Genomic DNA, 12,278 nt, shown 5'->3' with positions numbered 1-12,278 from the left:
GGGAGGGGGTGGGGGGGGAGGCGCGCGGGCGGCCCTGTCCTGAGGCGAGCGGCCGTTACCCGCCGCCGCGGCGCAGGGGACGCGCGGAGCTGCCCCCGGCCACAGCGCTCCGCCGCCGGTGCGTGGGCCCGAGCCGCGGCCCGTCTCGCTCTGGAGAGGGGAGGCGCTGCCGCGGCTCGGAGCGGCTTGGGTATGTTGCGCGTTAGGCATGCGGAAATGTGAGTCATGGGGGGTGTCATTCTAACAGAGTTGTGAATTTAGAGATGTTTCGAGTTAAACTAAGTTTCTTCTGTCCAAAGAGAACAAAACTGAATTCTCCAGCAGAGAAGAACCAATCCTTCAGAAAGCTGCAGYGTTTATGAGGCGAGAGCAAATACCCCTCCTCTGCAAGCATTAACCTTTACTCGTGCTGATATTCAGTGGCTCAGCATCTCAATTCAATATTAAAAAAAATAGATTTTATTTTTCTTTGTGATCCTGCTGACAATCGCCTTGCTTCTCCACTTAACTGACTGTAGTAGGACATTTAGAAGAAACAATATTTAGAATGGACCAAAGTCTAAAGGACTCCATTTGGACAACATCAACTTCAAACTAGTTCTGTCAGCTTACAGACATGTTTTTTTTTTTTTTTAAAAAAAAAAAAGACAATTTGGATTTTTTTTTCCGATAGCGGGGTTTGCAGTTTGCTGATAGTTGCTGTCTTCACGGCTGCCTTTGGGAAAGCTTCAATGTCTATGTCCCAAACTTTTTAGGAAGTGCTTWGTTAAATTACTTGAAGGCATCCACAAGCTGAAATTTTGTGAAACTCGTGAAGGGTAAACTCTAAAAGAAGTACAAGAGTTAGCACTACCAGTGAAGCGTAATATTGACATCTAAGCTGAGTTGAAAAAATCTTATTTTCTTGAAATACATTAAAAATAAGTTTCAGTACTCCTTTATGAAAGGATGTTGTGTCAGTAAAATGACATTCTAAAATGATTCAGGGTGAAAAGAATCATAGAATCAGTAGATTCTGTGATTCTATCATAGAAATCCATTTGACTGAAAATAGGGGAAAAAGTTTATTAGTATGCTGAGTTGCTGCAGATGAACTACATTCATAAGAAATTCTAGAATTAAAGAAATGATACAGTTAATGTAAAACCTCTTGCAGTATGTTTGCTAGTATAGATTTCTTTTAACCTTTGTTACATCAAGTATAAGGCTGCTAGTAATTTTTAACCTTTTTACTTACTTTCCTTGCAGCAGGCCACAGTAGGTCTCTATCAGCAAGAAATACAGCATGCAGAGTGATTGTTCACATTGACTTGGACTGCTTTTATGCACAAGTGGAAATGATCCGTAATCCTGAATTAAGAGACAAGCCTTTAGGTATGATTTATTTTGCTACTGGTTAATTTGGGGATTATGTATGTTCAAGCAGAAGAAAGCATGGACGTGCCAGCATAGATGTAGACAGTCACACAGTAGCTTTAACCACATCCGGAGTGAGCAAGATGCAGATGAGATTCCACATAGCTGTGCGAGTACAAGACTAATAAATCCTCTTGAGCAGTATAGGTGCTTGCCAACATGTCTGAACAGTTCTGGGGACTGGAGATAGTTTGTATCATACATGAGCAAAGAGAAGGCTGAGCTCCACAAATGAGTCTGTTCCTTTAGACACAGTCATGCTCAAAGCATACTTCATTCCATTCAGAAGTTAAGAACAAATGCAAGGCAGTCAGTGTCTAGGATCAGTGGAGAAAGTACTTCTTAAACTATTATATAAAAGAGCAGTTTTCCAGATACGATTGTCTGAAAAGACCCAAAATTGAGAGTAGTATTAAAATGGAAAAAAATAGCTATAATGTTTTAAAATTTTTTTGCCATCAAGTAACTTAAATCAAGAGATTTATCTTTCTCTTAGTCTTGGGAAATAAGAATAATGCTTTTTGTTTGCTTGCTTATAACATTGCATTCTGATCAAAGCATGTGCATTGCAGTTTTTCGCGTAGTATGAAAGTACTGTGGCATTCTGTGAAACACAGACAAAGCTAATTTCTTAAAATCATTTAACCATTATTTTTCAGGTGTGCAACAGAAGAACTATGTAGTTACTTGTAACTATGAAGCCAGAAAACTTGGAATTAAGAAACTGATGTCTGTCAGGGATGCTAAAGAGAAGTTTCCTCAGCTGACATTGGTTAATGGAGAGGATCTAACTCAATATAGGGAAATGTCATACAAAGTTACAGGTACAAACTAACAATTATTCAGTAGAGGACAAAGATTTCCTGTGCACATGCATGCATGTGCACAATAGTATTTCTATGTTGTATTTTCCTGCTGTAAAAGTTCTTAGACGAATGAGCCTTATACTATGCTGATAGTACCTACAGTCATAAAATGTCAATTGAATATTCCATAAAATCGGCTATTAGATTTGGTTTCAATCTTTTGTCACGCATTGTATATCATACTTCATGGGACCTGCATGCTGTATGAGGATTATGCCTACATGCTTATTTACTTAAAAAAAAAAAAGTCCGTAATGACTTTAGTAATAGATTTCCAAATTAGAAGTGATGGAGAACAGAATCCTGATAGCTGCAGGTGGATGAACTTCTCTGATACCTCTTAACTAAGCAATATGCCAGCATTAGCTACTATTTTTATCACTGTTAATAAATGTAGTAGTAATAATTTAAAGGTGAATGCCCATATGGCTGGTAAACGGGGATTCCCTTGGACAAAGTATTGCAGAGAACTGGAATCTAACATCTCTGCAATGTAAGAACTATAATCTCAGAAAGAATTGAGGAAAGAAATAAAAGATTGGAGGGGAAGAACAGCAGATCAATAAATTAAAGAGATTTTTCTCTTTTTCCTTTGTTAAATAAAAAAATGTGTTTTATTTTTATATTTTTATCCAGAAGGAATACCATCTCTATTCATGCAAGCATCCTACTTGGATCTGTGAGGAATCTGCTGGGTGTTGATGCAAATATGGAACCTCACTTTTAGTTGTGTGTGTATTATYGTTTGTTTTTTTTTCTTTTTTTTTCCCTAGATTTGTTGGAAGAATTTTGTCCACTAGTGGAAAGGCTTGGGTTTGATGAAAATTTTTTGGATATCACAGAGATTGTAGAGAAAAGACTCAAACGGCTACAACAAAGTGAATGCTGCAGAATATGTGTGTCTGGCCATGTATACAACAACCAAGGTGAGTTGGGCCTTAATTCTGTTTAAAAATAGCCTAAATACTTGTTAAGTTCAATACTAAGGATCTGTCTGCTTCTAAGTGTTGTCTAAAGCTGAGCAGTTGGCAACTTCAGTTGCTCTAGGCTTGTTTTCCATGCTTCAGAATATATCGATCACAAATGGGAATCAGTGTTCTGATTAGCTTGTTCAAAAAGTAAGTCTGCAGCAGATAAGCAAGCACAATGTTTTAGGGGAACAGTTTGCTACTGTCTTTTTTTTTCCTTCAAGATAGTTTTAATGTACTAAGACTTCTAGAATTTTCATCAAGTTTGAACTTTATTGACAGTTGGAAAAGCTTTCTTTTTTTCTTTTCTTTAATGAATTATAAGTAAGCTTTTGCTATAGCCTTCAGGTCAGGAATAGAGATATTGAGACTGAAGTAGCTAACTGAACTGCTTTATACATCTTTATTGTGACCTTTCCTTCTCATACGTGCATTTGGTATGTATACTCTGATGCTCATTTCTCAGGGAAGAAAGCAATTGTTCTTTCCTCGATGTAATGTTATTTTGAGCTATTTCTATGATTTTGAATATGCTTTGAGGAAAAGGGGAAATGTCTGAAAAGTCTTTTTCCTTATTAATATTTGCATCTGAGTAATAAGAGCTTTGGTGGAAGGCATTCCTGAATCTCTGATTTGGTTACGTTGATGCAAGAATCTCATTTAACACTTTCCCTTGATACCTACAAATACATTATATTTTATATTTGAAATATTCCCTAAATATTATTTGTCCATGAAAAATATGCCCCTGCTTTTGAAAAATAGCACTTTCTCTTTTACCAGGATTTTTGAGAGTTAGGAGTGAGCTTAAACTTGGATGCTGAAGCCATGGCACTATTGTCTGACCATAGTTTCTTACACMGTTTTAATCCATTTTGTAAAACATCTTCACATCTTAACAGAGAATTAGCTAAGTGACCACCTACATTCTGAGCCCCACTTTGTTTCTCTTTTGCAGCTATTGATTTACATGATACAATGCACATAAGACTAGTTGTTGGATCTCAGATTGCAGAAGAGTTGAGGGAAGCCGTGCATGCTAGATTGGGCCTCACAGGCTGTGCTGGAGTGGCTTCTAACAAACTACTGGCTAAGCTTGTATCTGGTACTTTTAAGCCAAATCAACAAACAGTTCTTCTGCCTGAAAGCTGTCAGGATCTAATACGCAACCTTGAGCACATCAACAAAGTGCCTGGTAAGAGAGTGGTACTATAAGCATTGATGGAGAGCATACTGAGAGCTTTGACAAATATAAGAAAAACAATACTTCAGAAATTATAGCTGAAATAATTCTACAGTCTGGTTCTCGAAAGGGCATGGGGGGATTTAGAGATGTGTTTAGGGTTATGGTTTTCATTTCTTGCACTGTTTCTGAATTTTACTTTGCAGAAGCAATTAAAACACTTCTTTTAATTTAATAGAACACTTCTATTAATTTTTAATAGAAGTGTTACAGCATTTTTAGGATGCCTTCAAAAATACTTAATTTTCAGTTTATTTTWATTGAGGTGGAAGCATTGTGGCTGACATTAGGTTTTATATGCAACTTTTTTAAAAAAATTTTTTTTGATGACTGAAAATTTATTGAGGGTTATTTAAAACAGTGTGTTGGAGCCTGAGAAAATATGCTGAGAAAGCACTTTTCTGGTTACTCTATGCTGACACCATGCTGTTTGCCAAGAAACACTGATCTAGGCTATATAGACTTTGGCAGATCTTTGTTCTGTCTCAGTATGGCTTTAACAGCAGATTCCAAAACTTGAATAGAAACACACCAAACATGTTGCTGAAAAACTTGCAATACTGTAATGAAAATATTAATTGTCACTACTGAATTTTAAATGGGCAGGCATTTATGCTTACTTATGGGTTACTAATGATGTTTTCAAAATCTTTCAGTACTTAATTTACAAGATGTATAAATACATCAGCTTTGCTGATGGCAGATAAAGTGTATAAAATTATAAATGGTACTGAGGTGAATGGGATAGCACTTACTCACTGTTTTCCACAATATAAGAGTTGAARCTTTCCAAATGGAGTTATCGGTCGATATGCATAACTAGATGCATACACTACACTAGACAAGATTATATAGTAGAATTCATTGCCCCATATGTTTAGGAGATTAAAAAAATAAGTAAATTTTAAAGTTATAGTACAAAAAATATATATTGGTCAGTCAGTAGCTACTAAAAGTGAMTTTTTTCCGTAGATGAAGTCCTGAACTCAGGAAGTGTCTTACCTATTGTCGTCTAGAAGAGCAGTAGAAGAATCTGCATAACCCTTTTGTCTTTACTTTTCCCATTACGTTCTGCGCTACTGAATGCTTTTGACAGGATAGTAGACTAGCTAGGTGTTTTAGTTGACCAGTCTGAGAATTTTTAAAGATAACCCTTTACCTTTCACTCTTCTGTATATTTAATATACATTTATTTAGGCATTGGCTATAAAACTACTAAACGCCTTGAAATGCTGGGTCTTAAAAGTATGTGTGATCTCCACGCATTTCCATCTGCTATGTTAGAGAAGGAATTTGGTGTTTCTACTGCTCAACGTATCCAAAAACTCAGCAATGGAGAGGATGACTCCCCTGTGACTCCATCAGGCCCTCCTCAGGTACGAGTATTGTTCTAAAGTACTTTTTAAAGTGCAAAAATTTGCTTTGATTTTTATATAGCTTCATTAGACTAACTGAAATGGTTCCCAATTATAGTGCTACTTTAATATAACCATTCCTACAGTTTTGTGTGTGTATATATATATTCCCTAGTACAACTTAGGATATATTGATGTATAATGCTCCTGAAATTCAGTTGACCTCTGACTGTCAAAGGCATTTCAGATTTCCTTCTGTGTACTTGATTTTAATGAGAATTTTGAGCTAATTATAACATTGAAAGGACTAAAACTGTGTTTTCTCAGTCCTTCAGTGAAGAAGATTCCTTTAAAAAATGTTCATCAGAAGTGCAAGTTAAAGAGAAAATCAAAGAGCTGCTTGATATCCTCTTAGACAGGTGACTGTCTTCAATAGCTCTCTTTGCTGAATTTGTGATGTGAAAGGACTTTGAGCATATGTGAGGTTTGTCTTGTACTCTATAATATTTCTTCTTTCAGCAGAATGCACTTGCAGGGTTGGCACCTGCCTTTCCAACTGCTCTTCCCCTTTTGTCTCAAGTCATGAACTGTCCTTCTGCACTGCCTCACTTTCCTGTTAAAACTGTCTTTCGTATCCTCCTTTCCCAACTGGCTGCCAACTATTCCATTTCCATGCAGCTTCCTTGGCGAAGATTTTTACATTATTCCGTTTGCTGGTTCTTTTCTATTGCTCTAGTGATGCATCGCAGTATTTTAGCGCGTCTTCACTCATTTCCCTTATTTTCTACGAAAGGCCATAGATCTTTCTTTTATGTGCGTGACTTCCTCTAATTTCAGTCCCTTAGTTATCACCACTTGTCTCCGATATGCAGCTTGTTTTTCTGTTAGTCTGGAAGGCATTTTCATTTCTTTCTCCTTACTTTGCCCCATGAATCCAGGCAGTATACAAACCTAGCTACTGCAATGTGACAATTGACAGCACACTGGAGGATGAAGGGATCAATTCTGTGATTTATTCTTGATTTCTGTGACTTTCCTGTCTTTCCTTTCTATCTCATGACTCTGTTCATTTTAAAAAGATAAAAGAAAGGAGCAATATTCTAGCAGTGCTGAACTGTTCTGTGGCTGTTTTTCTTCCACTATGCCTCAGCTTACTGTTACGACTTTTGAACCCCTCTATATGTCATTTCTAAATAACCTGCATCCCTAATCCTTTTTTAATTTTTTTCCTCTATATAGTTTTGTATTTTTTCTTCATGTCTTTCCAAGTCTTAAAATAATCTACAAGTCTTATGTCTCCACATCTATGCAGGATTAGCAATAGATGCATCCAATTTATTTATATTAACATTGTGGATAGGGAGTCCTTTCTCTGCATATCAGACTTTGTTCAGTAATCATAAAATCTGAATTGAGGCCGTTCTACATACGGTCTTGTTTATAACATTTAGAATTAAGTCTTGCGTAGGAAAGTATCTGCATGCCTTCTGGATGCTTAAAGAAAAGATTACATACTTTGTTCCTTTGTTTTCCTTTCCTCCTAAAGCTAACCTTCTACCCCTAAAGCAGTGACAATTTCTTGAAAAACAAGAAGAAAAGCTAAACATTTTGGATTATGCAGGGTACAGCTGTAAATGCCACACTGCTTTTAATATAGTAAGTACAGGAATATGTGGTAGTTTTGCAGACTGACCCACTTAATTTTAACACTTCAGTTGAAGACAGTGTGAAACAGTATTTATAGAGTATTGAACTTCTAACTTGGGGGTAATTTAAGAAAAACAGCTAGGACCCAAAGTTCCCCATATAATCCGTGAGGATAAGTTTAGGAATTGAGAGAGATTCATGATGTTTACATTAAATGGCCTTGTAACCTAAACTAGATGACAGTTTCCTTGCCCCCCTGAAAAATATTCATTGTAATGCTTTTTGATTTGTGCACATTAATGTTCTACAGAATACACAAAGATGGAAGAAAACCACACACAGTAAGACTGGCTATCCGCCAGTTTTCTTCAACTAATAAATGGTTTAATCGTGAAAGTCGTCAGTGTCCTATTCCACCTTATCTCATTCAGAAATTTGGAAAAGGTAAACTTTGAATTTTTTAAAATATCCTCTTTGTGCTGCTATCTTTCAACTTGCCTGAAAATTGTATGTTTAGATTTTAAATGTTGGTTAACTGGTGCTGTGGTCAGGTATGAGCATTAGAACAAACCTAGAAGTAGAAATAATGTTTTGAGAAGAGCTAATGAATCTACTCATGACTTTCTTTATGACTGTCAAAGTAGTATATGCTAACTGGATTAGAAGAAAATCTGAGCTACTTCATCTGTTTTGCTGAAAAATTCCAGTATTTAATTTCATAGTAATATTCCTTAGGCCTAATAGTTAGAAGCTTTCCATTACTTGTAATGGATATATCTTGATGAGATATTGTAAAAATATATAGAATCTCACTGTAGGAATAACATCTATGTTACTGTCAAGTTCTAACTCAGCTTTGCTGAGTTAAATTAGTAGCATTAAGTTGGAAGGTGGGTAGAGGAGGCTGCTTCCTACATTAATTATCTGCTTGCCTATGCTATGGGTTTGAATTATGTTCCCAGATAAATGGACTCTATTACGTAATATCTCTTTTTGATATACTTTTTAAAATTAATAACACATAGCTCTCATCCTTCTCAAACTTAAGTTTTCCAGCCTAACCAGCAACTGCAATTCATTCAACACTTCATTTGGCATTGGGGAGAGAGGAGATAAATCTGAATCACTGCTATACTAGCGTGCAGAATCACTGTTCCCTGACTTGCTTTATTAATCCCCAAATGACTGTTCACAGTCCTGGAGAAACTACTGAAAGTTTGTGTAGCTTTTTACTTCTAAACTGGTGGTGGATTCCTGCTGTGTTGGAAGTGACTGAAAATTATTACTTTCTCATGTAACTGTAAAAATCCCAATAAACTCTGTTGGTATGAGCAGTGTTGATGTAATATCATATACCTACATAGCCATGTAAAGGCCCGTTTTGGTAGAGCTATGTAATTTCTCAATCCTGTTCAGTTTGGCAAGTATTCTGTAACTCTTTTCTTCTAATCTAAGTACATAATATTAAGCTACCTTCTCAGGTGTAAGATTCAGCATTTTTGCTGAAGGAGGAACAGGGGGAGGAAAGCAGTCTGCATTCAGTTCAGGGCACACCTGAGAGGGCAAAATGGAAATCTTAATAACCTATGATACACTAATTAGGGCTAAATCTCTAGGACTGTTTTTTAACAGATTATCTTGGAAACCTTTAGCAGGTGTTTAGAGTTTAGTATTTGAGGAATTAATCTTTTGAGATGAATAACTGTTACCTTATGGGATATAGATGGTGTTATAAATACTCTCAAAATGTTAATAGCATTTTTTAAAAAAAAAACAGAATTCTTAGGTTAGTATTGATCTCTTTTTGTCTACATGCAAAACGATGAAAGTTCAGAAGGTAAAATTTTGCCTTTGAACTTTTCTACTTAAATCACAATCTCTTTCAGTTGTTTACAGAAGGCTTTTGATTACATACATTGCTTTCTTCAATTTTTTTGTATTAGAAAGGAGCAGTGTTATATCCCCATTGGTTGATATAGTAATGAAACTCTTTCGAAAGATGATAAACGTAGCTCTGCCGTTTCATCTCACTCTTTTGAGTGTCTGCTTCTCCAACCTCAAAGATCTTCCTAGTAGCAAGAAAGGATCAATTGGTTTTTATTTAACAGAGGTGTCATCACCTTCAGCCTCTGGTAAAAATGTCCAGGTAAGTTGAAAGATATTGATATTTTCCCCCCCCCCAGATATGCAAGTTCTGAGATAATATTTCTGTCTATATAGAGATTTAAATCTTTATTGCTTTGGAAGCTTTAGGATCACTAATTGTATTTGTGTAGTAAAAATAAAGATTCCTTTGGAGTYTTCTGAGCTAGTATTATTTGTTTGCTTTCTTTCATTAGTTATTACTAAATCTGTTTTAAATGGCATAGATTGAATGGGATAGCCATCTAGGCTGTTGACCCATTAGACTGAAGAGAACAGAATTCACTAAGGGAAAAATCCAAACCTGTGTCTTCCAAAACTAATCCGTGAATTTGGCTCTTCATTCCAGTAAGATCTGCCATGTGTTCAGCACTTGTGAAACAACAGGCCACTCACTTGGCTAATGTATCTTTTCATATTTTACATCTGAAAATCCTGGAGCTAATACTTCTATAATAGCTGATCTACAGGTGATGCTTTGGTGGGATTGATTTAAATCTGATTTAAAGATAAATTCGGAGACAGAACTTTAATTTTTACCTCAGACAAAATCTCACTGATGTTTATAATTACTTTGTTGCTATTATARAAATGCACTTAAAGTGATCATTTCAGTTTGTGTGTTTTTAAGTTTCCCTATAAACACAGACTAGAAATCAATCAACAATTTAATCCTGTACTGGCCAGTAGCACTGGCTTCTGATTTTTTGAGCTTCTAATTCCTCTGAATTGAGCAAGATGTCCCTTGCAGCTGTACACACTAGACAGTATAGGAGTTGTCTGCAGAAACATTGTTAATATTTCCACAAGATCTGTGTTTTTGATATGTAATACAAAAACTCAGTAACCTCAAGCTTACTTTGTATAATGAATTTACTGTTTTTGTCTTGACGTAATTTTGCATATTGATAATTTGTTTCTTTACTGCTGAGGAGTATGATGAATAACATCACATTCTATATTACGTTGTATACAAAGTTCCATGAAAGTTTAAAACAGTAAAATGTACCAAATACCTAAAAGTATTTGCTTCTTTAAAGGCAGATACACATAGGGGTCCTCTTCTTATTTTAAGATCTGTGCTTGAAAATAAGACTAGAAAAAAAAAGACAACTCTACTGATCATAAAGAGAAGAGATTACTGTCTATTAAAGAATGATTTGAAGAATTCACGGCCAGTAAAATCATACTTAGTCATTAGTAGTCTACACAGAACATRTACTTAGGTTTTTTTATGTACATTTTATGCCACAGGAAATGGAAGCTGTCTCACAAGGCCAGGCAAGCTCTTCTTGGAACCAGAATTTCAACAGAACTGAAAATATACCAATGGGAGAACTTTCAGAAGAAAAAAGCTGTATAAGAAAAGCTGGAATTCCTGACTTCTCATTTCCTTTGCCTTCTGGTGACATTGACCAGGAGGTTTTCAGGGAGCTTCCAGAAGATATTAAGAAAGAAATTATTTCTGAAAGAACAGCAGAAATGATTCCTATAGAGAATGWTTTGAGTCAGCCATCACTGTGTTTTCCAAAAGAGACAAACAGCGCTTCTTCAATTTCCAAAAGAGTAAATAATGATGTGAATGCTTCAGGGTGCAATATACATTTCACATCAGCTGAAGACTCTGCAAGTGCTCTGGCACACAGCTCCAGTGCCAGTTGTTCTTCTGAGTATCCTGAAAGTATATTGATAGTTGGTAATACAGAGAAAAAGCCTACAGACCCTCTGAATTTCAGAGGGGGAGACTTGCTTGCTGTAGAAGAGGGAGCCAAACTGACTGTTCTGCCTGCCCCTGTCTTGAGTAAAGATGAGCAAGCCTTTGGAACAACTTCTGAGGATAAAACCTATGGTAGCAGAGAAGGAATTGTATTTCCTCTTAATGTAGACCCAAAGACTTTTTTTGAACTACCTGCAGATGTGCAAAAAGAACTACTAGCTGAATGGAAGAATGAAGAACTTGCATCCAAAATGTTTATGGGTAAACCCCCTGAAAAGCCTAAAACAAAGAGAGGAAGAAAGAATACAGCATCATGTTTATCACAGCCTAACAGTTTACTAAGATACTTTAAACCACAGTGAAACATTTTCATAATATGTGGGCGTTACAAGAATGGGCATTTAAGACAGTCCACTTTATGAAAAGCTTAGTGTAAATTGTAAAGATGTGAATATTAAAAATATATTTTGGTACCTTTTGACATAATACCTACTAACGAATTCTTTTTAAGAATTCGCCTGTCTTGTTTTTCTTAGAGATTTTTAGACTTGCACATCATTTTATAAGAAAGCATGACTTGATCAGATAAATCCTATATTGTCCTAAAATATTAGAGTGTGGTTCGCAAAAATGCCATTTATTATTCACTGTTAATACCTTGTCATACTGACTGTGGGGAAGAAAAACACCCTCTGAATTTATATTTTGTTGACTTACTCTGTTAAGTGTTACTAGCAACTTGGGAGGGCAAGAAGCAGCAAAGATGAAAACTGTACATACTATTTAACTTGTACCTTTGCACCTGTGACTTGTAATATAAACCTATTGACAGCTCTTTCAGTATTTTCTGTAGTTAACTGGTAACTAGAAGCATTAGAAAGACTGGGGGGTAAAGCTGGAAGCATTAGTTATAAATACATTATA

General features: G+C 36.0%; 1 protein-coding gene across 1 annotated transcript; it reads left to right on the top strand.

Annotated features, from left to right (window-relative positions):
* The first annotated feature begins 1,099 nt into the window (after positions 1-1,099).
* On the top strand, positions 1,100-12,188 carry POLI (DNA polymerase iota). Its single transcript, XM_085322186.1, has 9 exons — positions 1,100-1,374; positions 2,076-2,240; positions 3,056-3,208; positions 4,209-4,445; positions 5,691-5,869; positions 6,176-6,267; positions 7,806-7,939; positions 9,439-9,641; positions 10,892-12,188. The coding sequence occupies exons 1-9, from the start codon at positions 1,338-1,340 to the stop codon at positions 11,714-11,716; spliced, it is 2,025 nt and encodes a 674-aa protein (XP_085178312.1). The 5' UTR covers positions 1,100-1,337; the 3' UTR covers positions 11,717-12,188.
* Positions 12,189-12,278: the final 90 nt, after the last annotated feature.

This window comes from Rhea americana, unplaced genomic scaffold (genome assembly GCF_003343005.1).
Source record: "Rhea americana isolate MKP2758 unplaced genomic scaffold, rheAme1 scaffold_75, whole genome shotgun sequence".
In the NCBI taxonomy this organism is placed as follows: Eukaryota; Metazoa; Chordata; class Aves; order Rheiformes; family Rheidae; genus Rhea; species Rhea americana.
The sequence above is the reverse complement of the archived record's forward strand: the minus strand, read 5'-3'. Positions and strand labels throughout refer to the sequence as shown.